This window comes from Narcine bancroftii, chromosome 1 (assembly GCF_036971445.1).
Source record: "Narcine bancroftii isolate sNarBan1 chromosome 1, sNarBan1.hap1, whole genome shotgun sequence".
Classification (NCBI taxonomy): domain Eukaryota; kingdom Metazoa; phylum Chordata; class Chondrichthyes; order Torpediniformes; family Narcinidae; genus Narcine; species Narcine bancroftii.
The window spans coordinates 11,599,891-11,622,612 of NC_091469.1; the positions used below are offsets into that span (position 1 = coordinate 11,599,891).

At 39.4% G+C, this 22,722-nt stretch overlaps 1 protein-coding gene across 7 annotated transcripts in view; it reads right to left on the bottom strand.

Annotated features, from left to right (window-relative positions):
- The window catches only part of gak (cyclin G associated kinase), a 161,465-nt gene that overhangs the window by 94,853 nt on the left and 43,890 nt on the right, over positions 1 to 22,722 (bottom strand). For all 7 annotated transcript variants that reach the window (XM_069920488.1, XM_069920504.1, XM_069920495.1 and 4 more), the window contains 5 exons: positions 20,139 to 20,264; positions 16,559 to 16,648; positions 12,273 to 12,408; positions 9,569 to 9,681; positions 479 to 578 (listed from right to left, as the gene is read on the bottom strand). In XM_069920488.1, coding sequence (XP_069776589.1) covers positions 479 to 578; positions 9,569 to 9,681; positions 12,273 to 12,408; positions 16,559 to 16,648; positions 20,139 to 20,264 — 565 coding nt within the window. The remainder of the gene's footprint in view (positions 1 to 478; positions 579 to 9,568; positions 9,682 to 12,272; positions 12,409 to 16,558; positions 16,649 to 20,138; positions 20,265 to 22,722) is intronic.

The following is a 22,722-nucleotide window of genomic DNA, read 5'->3' on the forward strand; positions in this document are numbered from 1 at the left end:
ATGATCTGTCTGATGATTCTGCAGTAATCTCAAATTTAATAACATCTTTATCAAAGATATTAATAAGTCCACTAGGTCTGCTTTGTCACTACAATTCTACAGGTTCAAATGGGAAACAAACCAGAGCTTGTTCCATTTCCCAAATTATGAATTAATTAGCAATGTAAAATATGACTCAAATTGAATTATCAAATCTAAATGAGAGGACCACATCTGCCATAATATTGTTTGCAAATGGATTTCAGAATTAACTTCCTGTCTTACATGTACTTGTTGAACTAAAATGAAGCCCAGAGTCAAAATGATCTTGACAGCAGGACTGTAACCATCAAATAACCGTTTGGAAACAAAACCTTAAAATTGACCTAAAATTTAATGTGCAGGTTACTGCACAGCACAGATTTCTATGGTTTTTTTTCCAGTTCCAGGAAGAGAATTTATACTCATTCTTTCTCTGCACAAGAAACAAGCCACATACCTGCATGATGCATATTGTTCTGAGTTCCTCCTGGCTTGTTCCATTGTGGTCTTGAACTTGCTATCGTACTGTTGGTCACCCCTCCATTCTGTTCCAAGAGCTGGATGAAATAATAACAATTATGACTGATCTTTTGCAAATAAGATCCTAGCAGATTCTTGAGACCAATTCCTACATAATACAAACAAAAATCCAGATTCCCAGCCACTGATCACAAACGCACTACAAGCAACTGTGCTCCAGACCAAAGAGGGCAGTGCTGTGTTAGTCCCTTCTCAATAGTCAGCTTAGCACTCATAGGCAGCTCCAACAGGAGAGCAACGTTGCTCTGCTGCAGCCTGAGCAACTGACTCCAGTTTATCTCATGTTAATTTGGGGTAAATCTTCCTCAATTTTCATAAATGTGAAAATGGGCAGCCTCATTTATTCCAGGTGAGACTGAAGTTTACATTTTCATTAGACCTTTTAAAATTTAACAATAGATGAAACTAATGACAGAAAAACTGCTCCGCAGCTTGGAAAAATAATCCCAACCCCAGAGGAAAAATCTCTTCAATTGAAGCATTCCTTGCCCTTTAGCTAATTGGGCTCTGCAGTTCTCTAAAGCTGCAAGGTCTTACAATAAAAACAACCCATCACACAGATCCCTATAAGGCCACAATACCCTGAATAATCAGGAATTAAAACACATTAGTGTTTAACTTTAACAATCAAATCTTTTAAAAAAAAAGAGGGGACAGAAGGGAAGAAATGAAAGAATCCTAAGTATTTTTCAAAGGCTTTCCAAGAGGAAAAATAATTGTTGCACAAAATAATAATTTGTAAATAAAGTGACCGAGAAGTGTTTATTCTTCCTGGCTAGAACATTATCCTCTATGCAAGGATTTAAAACAGTTCCATATTGAGATTGTTGATGTGAGCAATGGCAGCTTCTTTTAAACAGGATCAGTTAGAAATTAGTTAAAACTGCACATTTTCTTCATTATTTATATCAAAATTAGTGATAAGTGCTCAAATGTTTTCAGGTTCAATTCAAAATCTTTTTTTTCCTATTCAGTGAGCCAATGAGTGAGAATGATGGAAAAAGAGAACAAATACAAGAGAGACATTTCTACTCCATTGTAAAATGGTGAGTTTAACCTACAGTATGATCACTGTGAATGGATGAACAGCTCACCTCAGCACTGGTCAACAAGCTTCAAAACCTGCATGTCCCTTTGCAAGTGGATCCTCGACTTCCTCATCAGAAGACCACTCAGTATGAAACGGAAACAACATCTCCTCCTCACTGACAATTAACACAAACACATACTCTCTCTACACCCATGACCGTGTGGCTAGGCACAATTCAAATGCCATCTACAAATTTGCTAATGGCACCACGATCATTGACATAATCACAAATGGCAAAGAGGAAGTGAACAGGAGTGAGATCGATCAGCTTGTTGAGTGATATCACAACAACAACCCTGCACTCAACATTAGCAAAGCTAAGCGACTGGTTGTGAATTTCAAGAGGGGGAAACCAGGAGAACATGAACTGGTCCTCATTGAATGGAAAGGGTTAAGATCATCAAATTCTTGTGTGTCAACATCTCTGAAGATCTGACCTGAGGCCTTCATGTCGACGCAATCACGAAGGAGGCTCACCAGTGGCTGTACCTCGTGAGGAATTTGAGGAGGTTTGGTACGTCACCAAAGACTTGCAAATTTCTATAGGTGTACCATGAAGAGAATTCTGTGGTGTGGAGAGTCAATGCATAGGACAGGAAAAGACTGCAGAGTTATGAACTCGGCCAGTGCCATCATGGGCATCAGTCTTCACTCGATCGAGGACATCTACAAGAGGCGGTGTCTTAAGAAAGCAGCCTCGATCCTCAAGGACCCTCATCATTTCAATCATGCCCTCTTCACACTGCAACCATCAAGAAGGAGGTACAAGAACCTGAAGTACCCAGTGGTACAAAAACAGCTTCTTCCTCTCTGCCATCAGTTTTCTGAATGGATAATGAACCACAGACACAACCTCACTTTCTCTTCATTTTGCACTAATTTATTTATCATTAAATGCAATTTATAGCAATATTTTCACATGTAATGCTGCTGTAATACTATGAACTTCATGACATGTTCATGACAATAAATTCTGATTCTTACATCCCTGAGAAAACACAAGAGAATGCTACAGTACACCCTTTTCCTCGGGTATTCTTTCTCAAACCCGTTGCTCATGAAAACAGATTGAAAACTGGCCCCCAAAATCTTCAGCTTCCTGAAGCGACATTAAAAGAAGCCCAAAATTCAAGACAAAATAAATATTTTAAAGCCAGAGTCACAGACCAATGCAATTTACATTAATGATTCAGACACAAGGTCAGAACATCATGTACCAAGTACATAAACACTGCAAACACAAATAACAATTTAAAAAAATGGTTCTTAAATTGATACGGCAAGTGAATTAAAATAAGAAAATACAAGGAATACTCAAGTCAGGCAGAATCTGTAGTATGAAAAATCATTACTATTTCAGTTCCATTTGTTTTTGTATTTCAAGCATTTAGAATGTGGAAGGGACACATTTGGTCATATACCAAAATTCCTTGGATTCTGGGCAGGTCCCGGCAGACTGGAAGACAGCAAATGTCACGCCACCTTTTAAGAAGGGATGTAGGCAGAAGACTGGAGATTATCGGCCAATTAGCTTGACGTCTGTGGTTGGAAAAATGCTCGAAGTCGTCATTAAAGATGAAATAGTGAAACTTTTGGAACATAAGGGTTCAATTAGGCAGACGCAGCATGGTTTTAGAAAGGGAAGATCTTGTTTGACAAACTTGTTAGGATTCTTTGAGGATATAATGGGTGCAGTGGATAGAGGGGAACAGGTTGATGTTGTATATTTGGATTTCCAGAAAGCGTTTGATAGGTGCTGCACAAGAGACTTATCAGTATGTTACAGGAAAGTGGAGTCCGGGGAACTATATTGGCCTGGATTGAAAATTGGTTGTCTGACAGGAGGCAGAGTCGGGATAAATGGGAGTTTTTCAGATTGGCAGAGTGGTAAGTGGGGTGCCGCAGGGGTCAGTGTTAGGCCCACAACTGTTCATCATTTACATTGATGACTTGGAGGGGACAAAATGTGGTATAGCCAAGTCTGCGGATGACACCAAATTGAGTGGAAGAGCAAATTGTAATGAGGATGTGGAGAGTCTGCAGAGGGATATAGTTAAGCTGGATGAGTGGGCAAAGGTCTGGCAGATGGAGTACAATGTTAGTAAGTGTGAAGTTATCCACTTTGGCAAGAAAAATAAAAGAGTTGAATATTATTTAAAGGGTGAAAAACTACAGCATGCTGTTGCGCAGAGGGACTTGGGAGTGCTTGTGCATGAATCGCAAAAAGTTAGGTTGCAGGTGCAGCAGGTTATTAAGAAGGCAAATGGAATATTGGCCTTCATCACTAGAGGAATTAAATTCAGGAGTAGGGAGGTAATGTTGCAATTGTATAAGGTACTGGTGAGACCGCACCTTGAGTACTGTGTCCAGTTCTGGTCTCCATATTTGAGGAAGGATATACTGGCTTTGGAGACGGTCCAGAGGAGGTTTACTAGGTTGATCCCTGGGATGAAGGGGTTGACTTATGATGAAAGATTAAATCGTCTAGGATTGTATTCGCTCGAGTTCAGAAGAATGAGAGGAGATCTTATAGAAACATATAGGATTATGAAGGGTATGGATAGGATAGATGTAGGAAGGTTTTTTGAGCTGGCCGGGGAAACTAAAACGAGAGGACACAGTCTCAAGATTCGGGGGAGTAGATTTAGGACAGAGATGAGGAAAAATAGTTTTTCCCAGAGAGTCGCGAATGTTTGGAATTCTCTAACCAGGGAAGTGGTTGAAGCTGCCTCATTAAACATATTTAAAATTTGGTTAGATAAATTTTTACATGATAGAGGAATTAGGGGATATGGGGAGAAGGCAGGTAGGTGGAGTTAGGTCATAAATTAGATCAGTCATGATCGTATTGAATGGCGGAGCAGGCTCGATGGGCCATTTTTGGCCTACTCCTGTTCCTACTTCCTATGTTCCGATGTTCCTATGACGCACCCTGAATTGAAACTTACATTTCATCAAAAGAAATTTGTGAAAATATTATTGGCAGTGGAAAGAAAGTGTATTGTAGTTACTTGGAAATCAGATTCGTGTTTAGATGTAGATAAATTACATTCAGATATTCAAAAGTGTATTCCATTAGAAAAAAATTTATATTTTCAGGAATAATTATAATATATATTTACAGATATGGAGCCAATATTTGCAAACTATAAGTATTGTTGTTTAATTTTATCTCTTCCAATTGCTGGATCCTACGAAGTCACCCATAAAATGAGTGACATTAAAAGAAGCCCAAAATTTTAAAGCCAGAGTCACAGACCAATGCAATTTGCATTAATGATTCAGACACAAGGTCAGAACATCATTTGTTTGACAAAGTCCTTAGTGCCCATAGCCTATCCTAGTAAAATCTAGTAGTTCTTTCCAGCTTTTCTTTAATAGGTCACTATAATAATATGAAAATATGTAGGCACTCTTTGTTGATTTAGCATTTGGGGGTTGGGGTTAGGGAGGGTTTGTTAAGGGGAGGGAGTATAATTCCTTTTTGTAGTTAGGATCAATCTGTACAATATAATGGATGTATATAAATGATTATATACAGGTATGAAAATTTTAAAATAAGGTATTCACATATTTCAAGCAATTGTATTATTTTATTTTTGCACCCAGGCTATGGAAAGGGCAAAGAGATGGGAATTGGTGTGAACTGTGGGGAATAGGAGCTTTAGGTAAGAATAACTGGAATGCAGAAAATCTTTTCAATGATGAAAAACTACTAAGAGAAGGAGAATGGAAAAGAGAGTTAACAAGAAACAATTGTAAGGTAAAACATCATGAGATGGGAATGTGTAAGGAGTTACCCTGTACAGGGCTGTAACAAGACGTGAATGCATCCTTGTACTTACAAGATAAGAGAGACATTGATGGATTGAGAGGCAGGAAGCTAGCAGGGAAAGGATAGCAACAGTTTTAGTCATTGGACAAGTAATGATATGATGATGTTCTAAGCATGTATCCAAGGGTATAAAAAATCACCATTTTGCTGATAACGGCAGAATGCATTCTCCGACTAACATTGTTAGTCGCAAGTGTTACAATCCGGTAATAAAGAACAAAGAACCCTGATTTCGACTCAGCCTGGTGTTTGTCTCACTCATTCATGAACAAAGCAGACCTAACACAATTCATAAAATGGTTATGTTGGTATTTTTTAACAAAAGAACTGAAGAGCAAGAATCTTAATCTCTGATGCCTTGGAAAGGGTGTTTTGCCAGATGAATGTAAGTCTAAGATCTTTTTTGAGGGACAAATTAGGTCCATCCATGACCTTTCTGATGTGCAGTGACAGAGATCCTAATTCGAAAGGGGAACACGGGGAAGTTCATCTCGGCGATGTATTTCTTACTCCAAGTGGAAGGCCCTAAACCGGCCTTCACAAATCAAAGCATAGGTGGGAGTTAGACTTAAGAATAGCGATTGATGAGCGGTGCTGGTCAGACCTGTGTCAGAGCAGCATGGCCGCAATTATTAATGCACGGTATAGGCTAGTGCTGTATAACTTTCTCCACCTGCTATATTTGACACTGCAAAAAATTGAATAAGGCTAAACCTGAAAATTCAGGCCAAAGTTTTAGATGTGGCATTGCAGCAGGAACCTTTGTGTACACAACCTGGACATGTACCATGGTGAGACCTTTCTGGAAGGAACTAGGCCAAATCCTAGAAATAAATCATAGGTAAAGAATTCCCACCGGACCCAGAGTTGTTCCTGTTGGGAAATATGATGGACATAAGACTTAATATGAAGCTGTTCAAATTCAAAATCCAATTTGTAATGATCGTATTGGCAGTGGCCGGGAAGAGCACAGCAGTTACCTGGAAATATGACTCTCACTTGGGCTGGAATACAGAAATGCAAAGCTGTGCCCCTGAAGAAAATTACCAATAACTTAAGAAAAAAAATATAACAGCTTCCTAAAAATTTGGCAACCACATTTAAATTTTACAGGAACAGTGTTATAGTGTGAATCTGCACAACTCGCCGCCCTGCCTTCCTTGTCCATTCCATCCCAATCAAATAAAGTCAAGAAAAATGCACCAACCTAGGTGCCAGACGTTGGGCCATGACAAATTCCTGATATGTTCCCAACCTTTGTTGGGCATGTCTTGAATGTTGTACACAACTGCAGTTTGTTGAGTGTGGGGAGGGGGTAGGGAGGGGGAAAATAGCTCGGGCACAACAGCGAATTTTGTATTTAATTGTTAACTGTAATTTCTGATTGATTACTGAAAACCGTTAGAGTTCAAGTTTGAAAAGTTATATATAAAATATTCAAAACAGAAGATGGATGGAAGTGATTGAAGAATAGCACTGACCTAAACACCAGAGAATTTGAAGAACAAGAAGTGATTGCACTGAACTAAAAGTATTTGACAAAGTGGTAGCCAGGACCCATTCCTCAGGTAGAAGAGTTTATATTCTGGGGTGATCAGCTCAGGGAGTCAGCCACTTACAGTAATGTAAGAAATCAGGGAGCTGCGACTGATTGGAGTCTTTGACTCAACAACATGCAGATGCTGCATGTTTCACAATACTCAAGGGCGATATTGACAGAGGTTATAGAGGCTCTGGAACATTAATTAGAGTTGCAGAATCAGCAACAAGCTTCCTGTTTGCTAGAGCAGCAGGTCTTCCAGGCTTGATTCTTCTTCAAATTATGTTTTTCCCCCACGAGATCAATGTGTTAAGCTACAGAAAGGTATCAGAATGATCAAAGGACTGCATAGGAAATTAGCTTCCTCTCTGCTTGGATGCCTCACCCAATTGTACCATTAAGGCAAAAATAAACAAATGATACTCTGTGAATAAAAGTCAACTACTTGATTTATTTCTCACTCACACACCAAAATGAAATATTACTGAATTTCAAAGTAAACAAACAATCCTATGATTTTTTTAAAAAGCATATTCTGAAGTTTTCTACTTCTAAATCCAGAAGAGAAAATGAACATTAATACTTGTGAATGGGTCTTATTAACAGTGGCACCTAGAAAGTACTAGCTGTTTGAACTGGGCTTTTCTCAGATGATGCATGCTCAGGCTGGTGCAAGGTGAGGAGGGAGGCCCATACGTTTATGTAAGGATGCCAGGTCTGCAGGGAAAGGCAAGTGCAGTTAAATCCTTAGATTGTTATGCTAGTAGTTTATTGTGTCTTTAGTTAACTTTATTAAGTAGAATATATTTATAACTCTTATACTTTCCAGATTAAGCATATTCAAATAGATTTTAAATGTTTCTAGCATCGGAGGACCATTGAGACATTCAAGGAGCATGGGCCGAGCAATAAGCCACCAAAGGCACCCTGTGCCTTGTGAGAAACCTCTCTGATGCAGAAGGTCAATGTGATAGCGGTCCACATCTAGAAAAGGCACATCCCCAAGGCAAAGCAGACAGCAAGCAGAGTCCAGCAAGATCTGGTCCACTGGGTGGAAATAATTGGATCTAATTCCTGATTAAGCTCCTCTCACTTGCTTCTAGATCACAAATGAGCAGACATCTCAAGAAATGCCAGATATAGGTGAGGGAAGCAGTCACGTTGCATCTATATAAAACTTGGGGTACTGCGTGCAGTTCTGGTCGCCCATGACAGGAAGGAAGTGGAGCCTTTGGAAAGGGAACAGATTTATCAGGATGCTAGAAACCCACAGGAGGCTGCAGATGCTGGAATCCGAACCTAAACACAATCCGTTGGAGGAACTCAGTAGCTCGAGCAGCAGCAGTGAGATTTTTTTTTTTAAATGGTTGATGTTTTGAGCCAAAACTCAGTTTCAGATTCCAGCATCTGCAGTCTATTGTGTGTTTCCAGTCAATTACTGAGTTTCGATGAAGGATTTCGATTCGAAATGTCTACCTTTTTCTCCTACTAATATTCCTTCCGGCAGAATGTGTTTAGCTTTACCAGGATGCTGCCTGGATTGATGAGAATGAGCTTTAAGGAGAGGTTGGACTAAATGAGCTAAACACATACTGGTGGGGGAACTCAGCAGGTCAAGCAGCATCAGTTAGAGAAGAAAAATGGTCAACATTTGAGCCAAAACTTTGTATTGGGACAGGGAAAATGTTGTACTGAAGCCTGAATGGCAAGGTGGAACAGAGGTCCCATGTGGGATTGTTGCACGTGACAGACAGAGGCAGTGGAATGGAAAATGCCAGACAGAGGCAGTGGGAGCCAAGAAAAAAAAGGGTCAGGTGCAGGAAGAGGAGTCGCACAGGGTGAAATGAGTGATTAGAAGACAAAATTTGCCAGTGCTGGAATCTGAGATGGTGGTATAAAGAGAGACCTGGATGGGGGTGGGCGGGAAAAGGAACAAAAAAAGAAGTGTAGAAAAGGCAAAGAGAGAGGGGGCCTCCTCTCTTATGAAAAGACCATGATCAAACCAGATGGAAGAGGAGATGTTTTTCTTCAAATTTATATTGAGCCTCAATCTGATTGTGGAGAAGGCACAAGACAGAAGGGACTATGTGGAAATGGGAAGTGGAGTTAAAATGGCATGCAACTGGAAACTTGGTGGCCATACTCTGCGAAACGTGGAGAAGGCGCAAGACAGAAGGGACTATGTGGAAATGGGAAGTGGAGTTAAAATGGCATGCAACTGGAAACGTGGTGGCCATACTCTGCGAAACGGTCTCCCCATGTCTGTGTTTGGTCTGACTGGTGCAGAGGAGGCATCTGCAGTCTCCTGTGTTTCCAGGATAAAGATACTTTTTTGACCAAGACTCTCCAGTTTCAACTGCTATTCCTTTGTTCTTTCCAAACAGAAAGTTAACAATTTTTTTAAAAATTGTATCAATAAATTAATTGATCAATGTATTTGTATTCTGGAATTCAATATTGGGTCCCAAATTCAAATCAGAACTCTAATTGTTTCTAAAGCTGGACGAGCCTCTAACTTGCAACTTTTAAGCAAGTTTCTTACCTCTGCAATTGGAGATTTAAGATTAATATTCCTTGCAGCAGCTATCTCCTGAAGCTGATTCACAATCTCTGTTATAGTCATTCTCTCTTTGGGATTTATCTTCATCATGTTACCTACAACCATAGAAGAGAAGAAAAACATCAGCAGACCTGAGTCATTGAGAGATTCAGCAGGGAAACAGGCCCTTCAGCCAATCAAGTGTGTGCCAATCATTAACCTGCTTACACTTATCCTACATTAATCCCATATTTTATTCTCCTCACATCCTGATCAACTCCCCAGATTCTACCAATTCACCTGCACACGGTGGGCAATTTACAGCAGGCAAAGATCCCAGAGAAAGCCCAAATGATTAGAAGGGAGAATAAGCAAACTCCATGCAGAGAACACCAGAGGTTAGGATCGAACCTGGGCCTCCAGCGTGGCAAGGAAGCTGCTCCACTAGCTGGACCACTCTGAGGCCTATCATCAGTATTCTAACATTAAAGAATTGATTAAAACAAAGCACATGGACCAATTCTAATTCTCACTTGCAAATACTTTGCAACCGTCTTCACCAAGGAGGATATAGGTTATGGTCAGTTAGGGGGTAATGGTCATGCAGTGTCAAGAGACTTGGGGAACTTTCCTGGGGAAGTAGGGGATCTAATGGATATCCGGATCCAGAAACAGGAGGTTGTGAGTAAATTGTTGGGACTGAGGGCTGATAAATCCCCAGGGCCTGATGGGCTGCATCCCAGGGTGCTTAAAGAAGTTGCTCTGGAAATTGTGGAAGCACTGGTCGACATTATCCAAAGTTCCATAGATTCGGGGGAGGTCCCTGAGGATTGGAGAGTGGCTGATGTGGTGTCGATTTTTAAGAAGGGAGGGAGGGAGAAAACGGGAAATTATAGACCGGTCAGCCTGACGTCGGTGGTGGGGAAGATATTGGAGTCTATCATAAAAGGAGTAATAGCAGAACACTTAGGCAGAAATAATAGTATAAGGGCTAGTCAGCATGGATTCCTTAAGGGTAAGTCATGCTTGACTAACCTTCTGGAATTTTTCGAGGATGTGACAAAGAGGGTGAACTTGGGAGAGCCTGTGGATGTGGTGTATTTGGACTTCCAGAAGGCCTTTGATAAGGTACCGCGCGGGAGACTAGTGGGCAAGATCAGGGAGCATGGTATTGGAGGTAAGGTGCTGACATGGATAGGAAATTGGTTAAGAAATAGGAAACAAAGGGTTGGGGTCAGCGGGTCTTTTTCAGGATGACAGGATGTGACGAGTGGAGTGCCGCAGGGATCAGTATTGGGTCCTCAGTTGTTTGTAATTTATGTAAATGATTTGGATGAGGGGATTATTAATAACTTGAGCAAATTTGCAGATGACACGAAACTGGGTGGCGGTGTGGGATGTGAGGAGGATGTCAGGAAAATGCAGAGGGACTTGGACAGGTTGGGGGAGTGGGCTGCTGAATGGAAGATGACGTTCAATGTAAGCAAATGTGAGTTTATCCATTTTGGGGGCAATAATAGGAAAGTTGAGTATTATTTAAATGGAGACAAGCTAGGGAGTGGGGAGGAGCAAATGGATCTGGGAGTACTTGTTCACCGGTCACTGAAGACTAGCATGCAGGTTCAGAAAGCTGTGAAGAAGGCTAATAGCATGTTGGCTTTCATAAAGAGGGGATTGGAGTATAGGAACAGAGACGCCCTTCTGCAGTTGTACAGGGCCCTGGTGAGACCCCACCTGGAGTATTGCATCCAGTTCTGGTCTCCAATTTTGAGGAAGGACATACTAGCTATAGAGGGTGTGCAGCGCAGATTTACAAGGTTAGTTCCAGGGATGGCGGGGTTGACATATGCTGAAAGGCTAGAAAAACTGGACTTGTATCCGATAGAGTTTAGAAGGATGAAGGGGGACATGATTGAGGTATACAAAATTATCAGGGGGATAGACAGGGTGAAGTCGGATTACTTGTTCCCAATGATGGGGGACACGAGGACTAGAGGGCATAGTTTAGGGTAGGCCCTTTAGGACGGAGATGAGAAAACATTTTTTTACCCAGAGAAGTGTGAATCTGTGGAATGCTCTGCCACAGAGGGTGGTAGATGCAGATTCGCTGATTATGTTCAAAAGAGAGTTAGATAAGACTCTAGTGGGCAAAGGAGTTAAGGGTTATGGGGATAAGGCTGGAAAGGGGTACTGATGGTAGTGATCAGCCATGATCTGTAAAATGGCGGTGCTGGCTCGACGGGCCGAAGGGCCTACTCCAGCTCCTATTGTCTATTGTCACTCCCCACATCCACTAAATTGTTATCCGATTGGATTAAGGAACCACGAATGAAGAAAATATGAACAAACTTGCACACACATCTTTTCTCAATCAGATTTCACTGAGCTTCACAATGATCAGTAATTTTGAGACAATCCACTATATATCAATTTTATTGTCAGTACCTAAATCAGCTATGAGATAATGAGCAGAAATATATCTCACTTCCTTTTTTTTAAATTATATTCTTCATCAATGCATGAATAACATTGGCACCCAGTTAGTCCATGCATTTAGGAAATAAAAGCAATAATGTCAATGACACGATTGCTTCCACTTTCCCCAGCAAATCATGAAGCTCATTGTTAGTCATCTAAAATTCACTGTCCAAAATAAGTACCTTGCAAAATCAACCTGAACATTAAATTACATGCAGTCAATACTTACGAATGAGATCATGAAAAACGGTGTATTTTGTATCATTCGCAGGAATAGAATACTTTCCATTTACTATCCCAAGTTTAGCGCCATCTTCAAATGGATGCTGCTTAAAGCACAACAGGTACAGAATGCAACCCAAGGCCTAAAGAAAATGACAATATACATTTTAAAGAAACATGCGCATGTCAGCTGGAGAAGAAGAAAAAAAATCAATATTAATTCTCCTTTTTGTTATTTCATTTCCCTTTTCTTCTCCCTGTCGCAGACCTTCCTTTTGGTTCTTGTCCATTTCTCTGCATCTTGTTTCCATATCTATTTGCCAGATGTTATTCCAAGTTATTTATTGGAAGCATTAACTTGCTTTCTTCCCCACAGATGCTGTACAGCCAGCCAAATACTTTCACTTTGTAAGTGGACTGTGTAGGTTTAGCCTTTCCAAACTTCAGGTTCTATTATTGGACAGTCAACATACAAAATTTTATGTTTTGGTCATATTATATTAACCATGAAGACTGTCCATTTTGAGTCTCTTTGAAATCTAATTCATTTACAAAATTTTCTATTATTTTTCTTCTCAGATCCTCACTTCCCATATCTTTAAATTAAGTGACAATCCGGTGGTTAAACCTGCTTTGAGGATCTGGATACAATTTAGAAAACATTTTGGTTTGCTGAGTGTTTCTTTCTCATCCTATTTTTTCTAATTATTCTTTAAACTTTCCATGATTGATCTAGCTTTTAAAGAATGGTATAGATTAGGCATTAAATGTTTTAAAGATTTATTTATCAAGGGAAGTCTTGCTATTTTTGAACAATTGTCAGTTAAATGCAGCTCACCAAATACTCATTTTTTCCATAATTACAGATTAGAAATTTTTTGCAATCTCAATTAAAAATATTTCCTCAGAACATTGATAAGAATTTAATAGATGCAATTTTTAATTTACAACCTTTTTATAATAGTTTTTTTACAGAATAAGTTAATAAATTTATGATAAATTATATCTTAAAAGGGTAAGATTGTGAGGCTTAGCTGTTAGGTTACATTTCACAAACAACCATCTCATCTGCCATGCAAGAGCTATGAAAGGGTAAACTTTGTGTCTACAGTTAGCTTTGCAGAGACAATGGGAAATGCTTGTGAGAGTTTCACAAGTAGGTGTTAATAGACCAGCATGTTTGAACACTGTCCAGCCTCAAAAACTGGTGCCAGTTTTAAATTTCTGGATGAAGTTTGTTGTCCTAAGAGGGGCCACGTGGTTTTGCAAACAGAGAGAAAACAAAAATTGTTTGGTAGAGTATTCTGCACCAGTTTGTGGTGAAGGCTGCAAGTTGCAGACCTGCTGCACGACCCCATTTCAAGACAGGTTTTGAGTTCTGGGGTCAGCCTATTCTAAATCTCTGTAGTAAACTGCAGAGGTTGTGGTTGGTTATTGTGTTTCTCAAAAAAAAGGGGAAAAAGAAGAACTCTTTGTGGTAACCTTGGAGAAAACGTTATCTTTTGGAAAAACCCAAGAGGGGGGAAAGTTTCTTTGGTAAGACGCTTCAGTTTCTGATTGAAAGAGATTAGTTTGTGTGTCCAACAAACAATGACTTTCCTGAGCAGTTACAACTTAAAGCATCAGAGCCTGGTGAATGTAATATCTGTTCAATTCTGAGCCAGGTATGGAAGATTGCCTTATACCAGTGAACTTGAAGAAGGAAAAAGTTAATAATTGGACAGTGAAAAAGAACTTTATAATCATTACACACATGTATGCTTAGACTTAGATTAAGTTAATAGTAATAAGTATTGATATTATTACATATTAAGAAAATAAAATTAGTTTTATTTAAGTAGCTATTGTCTTAGTGAATTTCTGTTGCTGCTAGATTTTGAGTCCTTTGGGCTCATAACTGATTCAATATCTAACATTTATGATATGTTGTTGGGAATAAGAGATGTTCCCATGGATAAAATTTAAAAAGGTTGGGAACAGGATCTACAGCTTTTAATCTCTGAAGAAACATGGAATGTAATTTTTAAATTGATTATTTAATATGCTCATCTTTATGTGCTCGCCACTCCATTCTACAATTTAAAGTAATCCATAGGGCTCACATGTCCAAAGTCAAACTATCTTGCTTTTATGAGGATTATCTCCTCATTATGATAGATGCAACAATGGAGACCAATTTCCCAAGACTCTGGCATGTCAAAAACTAATTCATATGTTTTGGACTTGCAAGAGTCTTGGGAAATATTGGAATGAAGTATCCCAAACTTTTTCTATACTTTTTAAAGTTAATTTTAATCCTAATCCTTTAACTGCCTTGTTTGGTATTGTTGGAGAGAGTGGTATAACTTTAATGGCATCTGACTTGCATGTATTATCCTTTATTTTTCTTATGGCCAGATGGGTGGTGTGGCTCCAATGGAAGGACGTTGCTCTGCCTACTCATACCCAATGGCTATGTGACTTTATGTCATGTTTAAACGTAAAGAAGGCTAGAAGTTCAATTTCCGATTTGAATTTAAATTTTCAAAAAACTGTGGGGATCCTTTTTCAATTACTTTCAAAATCTTTGATTTGGTATTAATGCAGATGCGTTGACTAATGAGGTAATTTATTACTCTGATAAGGAATTCTTTTTCCACTCTTTGCCAAACAGATTTGTTTTTAGTAGTTGTCTTAGATTTTCTTTTCATAATAATAAAATATTACTATAATATAATTTGTTTGATTGAGGGCATCTTGGATGAAATGGTATGATCTAAGTGAATTTTTTTTTGACTTTTAATATGTATTCTTATGTACTCTGTATTTTTCGATGTGGAATTTCAATAAAAATATTTTTTTTTAAATGAACTGTCTATAAATGTTTCATGCCTGGTTTCTCCAAGCTCATTAACTCTCGTACATTTGTTTAATAGACTAACTGAAGTTCGGACTGGAATGACGTGAACAAATTTGTGATCTCATTGTAGGTTATTTTCTTTCTCCTCAATTTACACCAGAACAGCTAACTGGAGCAGTAGTTATCAGCCAGGTTATCAACCACAAGAGCATTTTGACGACGGAAAGGCATTCACTGAACAGTCAGCTACTAACGCAAGGCCAAATAAGATTAGCTTGTGCTACTGGTGCTTACAGCAATAATAATAGGTATGGATCACAGCATGTCTATGGTATTTGAAGGTTTTAGACTTTTCTAGCAGTATTTGGATCTTCCAAAATTGACCGTATAATTTTTATTCCTGGGAAAAAAAAAAGTCCACAGTTCTCAATGTATCAGTGGAGCTATACAGTGGCATGGTACAGGGCCAATCACATCAGGAAACGGCCAGTAATCTGAGCAAATTCTGAGTACAAAATAAGAACAGTGAAGTGGTGAATAAGTTGAAGTGCCTCAAGATAGCTTTAAACTTCAAAAAAAGAGTATCAGTGTTGCTGCAGTTGCGGTAATGGCATGTCTGCCACTGGTGCATACTCAGGAGAGAGGGGAATAGAAACACATCTTCCAGTGCTCCTCCACGGGGTCCTACTGCCCGGTCATTATGCTGACTCCCCCAAACAGGTTTCAAATAGCCTTTAGAAAATGCCAGTAGTGTTATTTAAATATCAGAGAACCCATGGAGGTCTGCGCCAAAGATGGTAGGTGCCAACAACGCAGACCATGAGGATTGGGGATTCCAGGGGAACAGCGGACTGGCATTGAGCACCAGTGCAGGAGAAAAGCATGCCACTGAGAAGCCTGGGAGAGAATGCTACAAGGTAGGGGACCACAGCAGCGGACCAGCAAAGAGCTTAATAGTTGATAAACTCACACCAAGCTGTGGCACCTGCAGGAGACTGAGTGATGGGAGCCAGGTATCAGGAATGGGGTCCACGGAGGTGTCAATGGTGATCAGCATTGGCTCCGCTGTTAACAGCTTTGGTTCAGAACCTGGGGTCAAGGAATGTGATTTAGACACCTGGAGCTTAGGATCACCACAGGAATGGATAGGAGGACATGTGGCTACAGAAGTTATGGGAGCGCAGAAGGTGACTGCATCAATGTCTCGGATGGAATCTCTTTTGCTTATTTCTCTTATTAGTGGGGGCCCCAGACTAGTGGTACCTTTTTGAGTGTATTTACAGCAAACAAATGTTAACAAGTTTAGCATATTAGATACATGACAATAAAGGAACTAGAATTTGAACTATAAAATTTGATTTCCATAATGCTTTGCCACAGACAGTGCAATAATTATAATATGTAAATTGTTTTGTTATTACAAAGCATGATATAGTACTTAATCGCATACGTACCCAAATATCTTGTTTTTCATTGATTGGATAGTTGGAATAAAGGTCGATTATCTCTGGGGTCCTATACATTGGCGTTGTATTTCGTGTAATCTGTTTTAGTTTCAAAGAAATTCCTTTACAACAATTATTCATAGGAAAGAAATATATTTTCCTCAAACATACAATCATTTTGAATGCTTTCCATAATGTATTTCCTTTATTTCTACACACAAAAACAGAATTTTTTAAAAAAAAGCCAAGTAGGAAGTCAGCAATGGTCATTGAAAGGACGTGGTGATGTCAACAGTAATCAAAGCAACTCAAAAAGTTCACAAAAAGGTTTCTGGAATATTGATATATAAACCAATGGAGATTACAAGAAGACAATGATTATCCCTTGGATAGACACTTAATTTTGATTAGCAAATCACAACACTTCCAGTCAATGAAAAGTTGCAGAGAATGGAGTTCAATTGGTCAACAGTATGAACCATGGGAATAGATCCCCTTAAACATCGCTGTTCCAAAAATGAAGGGGGGGGAGGCGCAGGGGGGAAACAGCATTTTTAAAAATCTTCATGGTGATATGAAAAATTGGAATTGAATAAGATTATATTTTAAATATATTCAATCCTGATCTCTGGTAACATTTGTGTGCATGTTCTCCCTGTGGCAAAAGGTAGATCTGCTCTGCTTTCTTTCCACATTGCAAAAACATGTAGATTGGTAGGATAATTGACCAGTGAATATTTCCTCTAGTGTGAGGTTGAATGGGAAAATATATGGGGCAGTCAATGGAAACTGAGAGAACAAAGTGAGATTGTTAAAAAATGCAATGTTGGAGAAACTCGACAAGTCAAACAGTGTCCTTTATAACAGATAAAAATACATTTTGGGTTTGAGTCCTTCATCGAGGCAGGCGTCTAAATAAAAAGGTAATCAGGGGAGGCGTGGTCACAGAGGCAGGAGGAAATAGGTGGAGAAGGGTGGGAGGGCACAGCAGCAAGCATGGGGAGGAAGGATAGCTCAGTGAATAGAGAGGGAAGGGGTGGAGAGCTGAGGGAAAGAATACAGATGCAGGTAATGGAGAGCACATAAGCATAAACAAAAAAAGTCTATGTTAATACCGTCTGGCTGGACAGTTCCAAGATGGAAAATCATGTGTTGTTCCTCCAATTTACAGGTGATCTTGGTGGATAGTGCATAAGGCCATGGAAAGACGTGAGTATGGGAGTGAGACACAGAACTGACATATCTGGCCATTGGGAGGTCTCTGTCACTGGTGTGGATAGAGAGAAGGTGCTCAGTGAAATGATCGCCCAGGATCTCCCAGTCTGTGCCCAGTTTCTCCAATGTAGGGAAGTCCACAAAGGGACCACAGGATGCAGTAAATCAATTTTGTGGATACACAAGTGAAATGTTCCTTCACTTGAAAGGCTTGTTTGGGGCCAGGATCTCCCAGTCTGTGCCCCATTTCTCCAATGTAGGGAAGGCCACAAAGGGAACACAGGATGCAGTAAGTCAATTCTGTGGATACACAAGTGAAATGTTCCTTCACTTGAAAGGCTTGTTTGGGGTCCTGGTCTGTGGTGAGGATGGAGATGTGAGCGCAGGTGTGGCACCTCCTATAGCCAAAGGGAAAGATGCCAGGGAGGCTATTGGTGGGGAGGGATGAGTGCATAATGGAATCACAGAGAAAGCGGTCCCTATGGAAGGCAGAGAGAGGAGGGAAGATGTGTCTAGTAGTGGGATCCTGTTGTAAGTGCCGGAAATTCCAGAGGATTATGTGTTCGATGCAGAGGCTGGTAGGATGGTAGATGAGGACAAGTGGAATCCTGTGTTTTTTGTTCCTAGGGGTAGAGGGGGCAAGGGTAGATGAGTGGGAAATGGAGGAGATGTGGATGATGGCTGAATTGATGGTGGTCGAGGGGAAGCCACATTTGTGGAAGAATGTGGACATTTCAGAAGCTCTGGACTAGAAGACCTCATCTTGGGAACAGATGCAGCAGAGACGGAAAAATTGAGAGAGGGGAATAGGTTGCAGGGAACAGGTTTTAAGGAATTATAGTCGAGGTAGGTGCAGACTGAGAGATCACTTCACTAAGCACCTTCGCTCTGTCTACACCAGTGACAGGGACCTCCCAGCAGCTAACCATTTCAGTTCTGTGACCCACTCCCATACTCACGTGTCTGTCCATGGCTTCATACACTATCCCACTAAGACCACCCATAAATTGGAGGAACAACATCTGATTTCCATCTGAGTACTCTCCAGCCAGATGGCACATTAACATAGACTTTTCCAGTTTCTAACCTGCTCTCCTTTCCTCCCCCTTCCCCGTCTTCTTTTCCTCAGCTCTCTACCTCCATCCTTCTTTATTCACCTAGCCATCCATCCTTCCCTTGCTTGCTGTTGTCCCCTCCCTCCTTTCTCCACCTACTGCCTCCCACTTTTGTAACCTCACCTCCAATTTACCTTTTTATTTGGACACCTGCTGACATTTTTCCATACTTTGATGAAGGGCTCAGGTTCAAGCCTGAAATGTCTGTTACATATTTTTATCTTTGCTATATAAAGGATGCTGTTTAACCTGCTGAGTTTCTCCAGGATTGTGTTTTTACTTAACCAGAGTGTGCAGTTGATTTTTCACACTACCATTTTGTGGTAATTCTGCCACGCCTGCAGGAAAAAGGAATCTCAGGGTTATATGTGATGTCATGTATGTACTCTGACAATAAATCTGAAACCACAGTGTCTTCAGAATTTCGTACTTTACAAAGTCAGATTAGTGTAGAGGTGTGCTTGAAGATCAGAGACTCAATGGGCAAAGGGCCTGCTTCTATGTTGAATGGCTCTGTGGCTTCGTGAATAGGTCAAAATTGTTGGAAGAATAGGCTGAATAACCATTCATCATTACATTTATGTGCATTAAAATTAAATTCTGAAGTTGCTTAGAGTCAGCTTGTCCCTTATACCTGCTTTACCATTTTTTGCCCCAACAAGTGTTTGCAGATCAGCTCTTGACCAAAACTGTCCTGTTCAGTTTTCAGTACAATAACTTTGCTTTGTCCTTATATTTTCACACCCCAAGAAAGTGAATTCAGCATATAATGCAAAAGAATCATTTATTTATTTTGCAAGAAGTTTTGCAATAGCTCATTCTAATCTAAAATGTCACAATTTCAGTGTGAATTTGAAAGTGTGTTATTTAGCTTTAAGCTCTTGTTTTCTTTTGCCAGCTTTGACTTGCTCAAATTTGCCAACCTAAGCACAATCACTGAGAACTATTCCACCTCTGTTTAAAATATTAAACTTCACCATACGTCAAAGATTAACACATGGAGAGAAAAGTGTGATGACAAAATTAAATTATACAGAATTAAAAGCTTCTGAAGTGATTATGACACATGGGAACTGAGTAACCAACAGGCATCCAGCAAGGTTTCACAAACATTAATGAAACGCACATTTTCATCGTGTTAGTTAAGGCATGAAAATTGCCTTGCAGTCCAGCTGATTACACAGTCTTTCTCAAAGAGCAGCAGTGCATACTTTGTCATTCAATGTGCAATTGCAATAAACAACAGAAAACACTCCTACCTCTTCTTCCACCATTGCTCTCCTCTGTGCAGACCAAGTGTAGTCTGGATAGTGAGCAATGCTTGTGGCACTGCCAAAATCACAGAGTTTGATGGTGCCTTGATGACTGACCAAAAGGTTCTCAACCTGCATTGGAGATAAACCACACAATAAAATTAGGATAAACTTGATGTATCAGTTTCAGTGCAGTGTCATACAGGGAACCCAACTATAGATTTACATAAGCTTTCCAACTCTTGCTCTTTTTAGGATTTTCAGATCATTAGGGCACATATTCATGACAAAAAATAACAACTGCACAACTTCACCAATTTGAATACAAATTTTAATACATGGTGAAATGTTCGCCAAAGGCAAACGGGTAGTGAGGGATGGGACACCAAATCAGAAGGAATTTTATATAAGCATTATCTATCTAAAGGGGTTTCAGAAAACCAGCATAGAATTTCCATTAAAAAATTTCACCATCTCTAGTACTGAGTTTCAACACCAACCCAGAGAACTGACAAAAGTGCCCAAAGGAGTTTCAGAAAATGTTGCTATCTCAGTAGAAAAACCAAGCATTATTCCCTGTTGCCATCCTGCGAATCAACAAAACAAATTTTAGAATCTGAATTTACTGTCATGAACAAGTCATGAAATTAAGTGTTTTGTGGCAACGTCATCAGAAACATTGTAAGTAAAAAAGGAAAAGAAATTTTAAATTGGGAATTATTATTCTTAGACTAGTAAAAGACAATGGTTTGCAGACTGTTTTGCCAAGCAATTCAAAGATATTCCAAGTAGTGAATTTCACTTGCTATTTGCAGTCACGTACTCCGAGATTTTTGGGGTATAGGATATTTCAGGGCTACTTGCAGGACTTGGCCGGACAGAGCCTGAAATATACTTGGCAATAACAACAAAAAAAAAATCAATACCTCTGAAACCTGGTTCAACTTACACACAAGTCATGATAGATCCAAATATGAAAGGCACAATAATCTTCAGAAGAACAGAAATTCATCGACTTCAAAAAAAAGTACATAGCAAATGCATTCGTTCCTTTTCTCTCCAAATAACTGGAGTTTGAATAATTATGGCTATTATGTGGTTCAACTAGTATACAGTGGTATTGAGAGTCACCCATACATTTCGGGGTTTCATCATTCCAACTATGCATATTTTCACATTTATTTACCTATTTCCTTTTTGAAAGCATCAAAACTCTTTTCCTCAGCCATTTCCTGAGTTACACTTTCTTACATACACTCAGCAAATAAATTTTCCATCCTTTTCCCACAAAACCTACCTAGTCACGTTGAAAGACATCTGACTCCCAGTTTTAATTCCTCCAATTATAAATTATTCTCATCAAACCTATCTTGTACAACCCAATAATTTCATAGAAATTTAAGTCTTCCTTCCTAAAAAGAACCTCCAGACAATTGATTTTTCCAGGTATTTGCAGTCTCTTAATGTTTATACTATGCTTGCAAATCTTGTTACTCCATTATTTCTGTATCCTTTTATATATCAAAGCAATGTAGTCGAACCAAGTCCTTTAAAATAGTTAACATGAAATCAATAGATCTAAACATAATACCTCTAGAATCAAATCCCAGTGCTTTGCCTTCATTTTCTAATGCATACTTGGCACCTGAAATTTTGTTGGTTAATATCCAGACCGCGGGTCATTTTGCTATTTCTCCTATGAAGTATAACAGCTTGTATTTCCCTCGAAGATAATCTGCCATTTAACTATCCATTCTGTGAGTTTTCTAATTTCATCTTGGAGAACACTGCTTTCCTTTTTAGTTTAATATCCATTGCAAACGTTCATATTCATTTTTAGTGAAACTCAAAAGTTTGCAGATGCTGTGTTTGTAGTAAAAACACCAAAATTCTGGAGGAACTCAGGTCAGGTGACTCATCTTTACCTCCTATGGATGCTGCATGACCTGCTGAGTTCCTCCAGCATTTTTGTGTTCATATTCACTCTCCAAATCATTCATGCAAACTATTTAAAATGCAGTAAAATATGAATACTTCCAGTATTTATACTTTAATACATATATATTACTTTAACCATTTTCCACTCTCAAAACGTGAAGCTACATTAAGAAGAAACGTTGTTGGTTGTAAAATGATTGTTGGTGATTTTTTTTAGGACGATTTGCAATATCATTCTGTAATAGATACAAACACATACCGTTTTTCCAATTAAAAGAGGCCACATTAGCAAAAAATCCCAAATTCAACAACTTCCCTGAAAATTAGAACACTAGTAGCCACTGGCATAGGCTATTCAGCTTTGTCAGTGAGCTGTGCCATTCATAAATTTCTACCTCAGCACTAACTTTCTGCACTAACCCTCTTTGCCCCGATTCTATTAATATCTGAAAATATATTGATCTCATTCTTCAACATACTCAATGACAAGCCCCTGAAGCCATCTTTGCTGAGTAAAAATATTTCTTCTTACCTCTGTCATGTATGAGACCATGACCCCTAGTTCTAGTCACTCCGAACAATATTTGATAAAGGCCCAAGCCAAACATTGGTTCCCCTTTACTTCCTCTAAATGCTGTGTGACCTGCTGAGT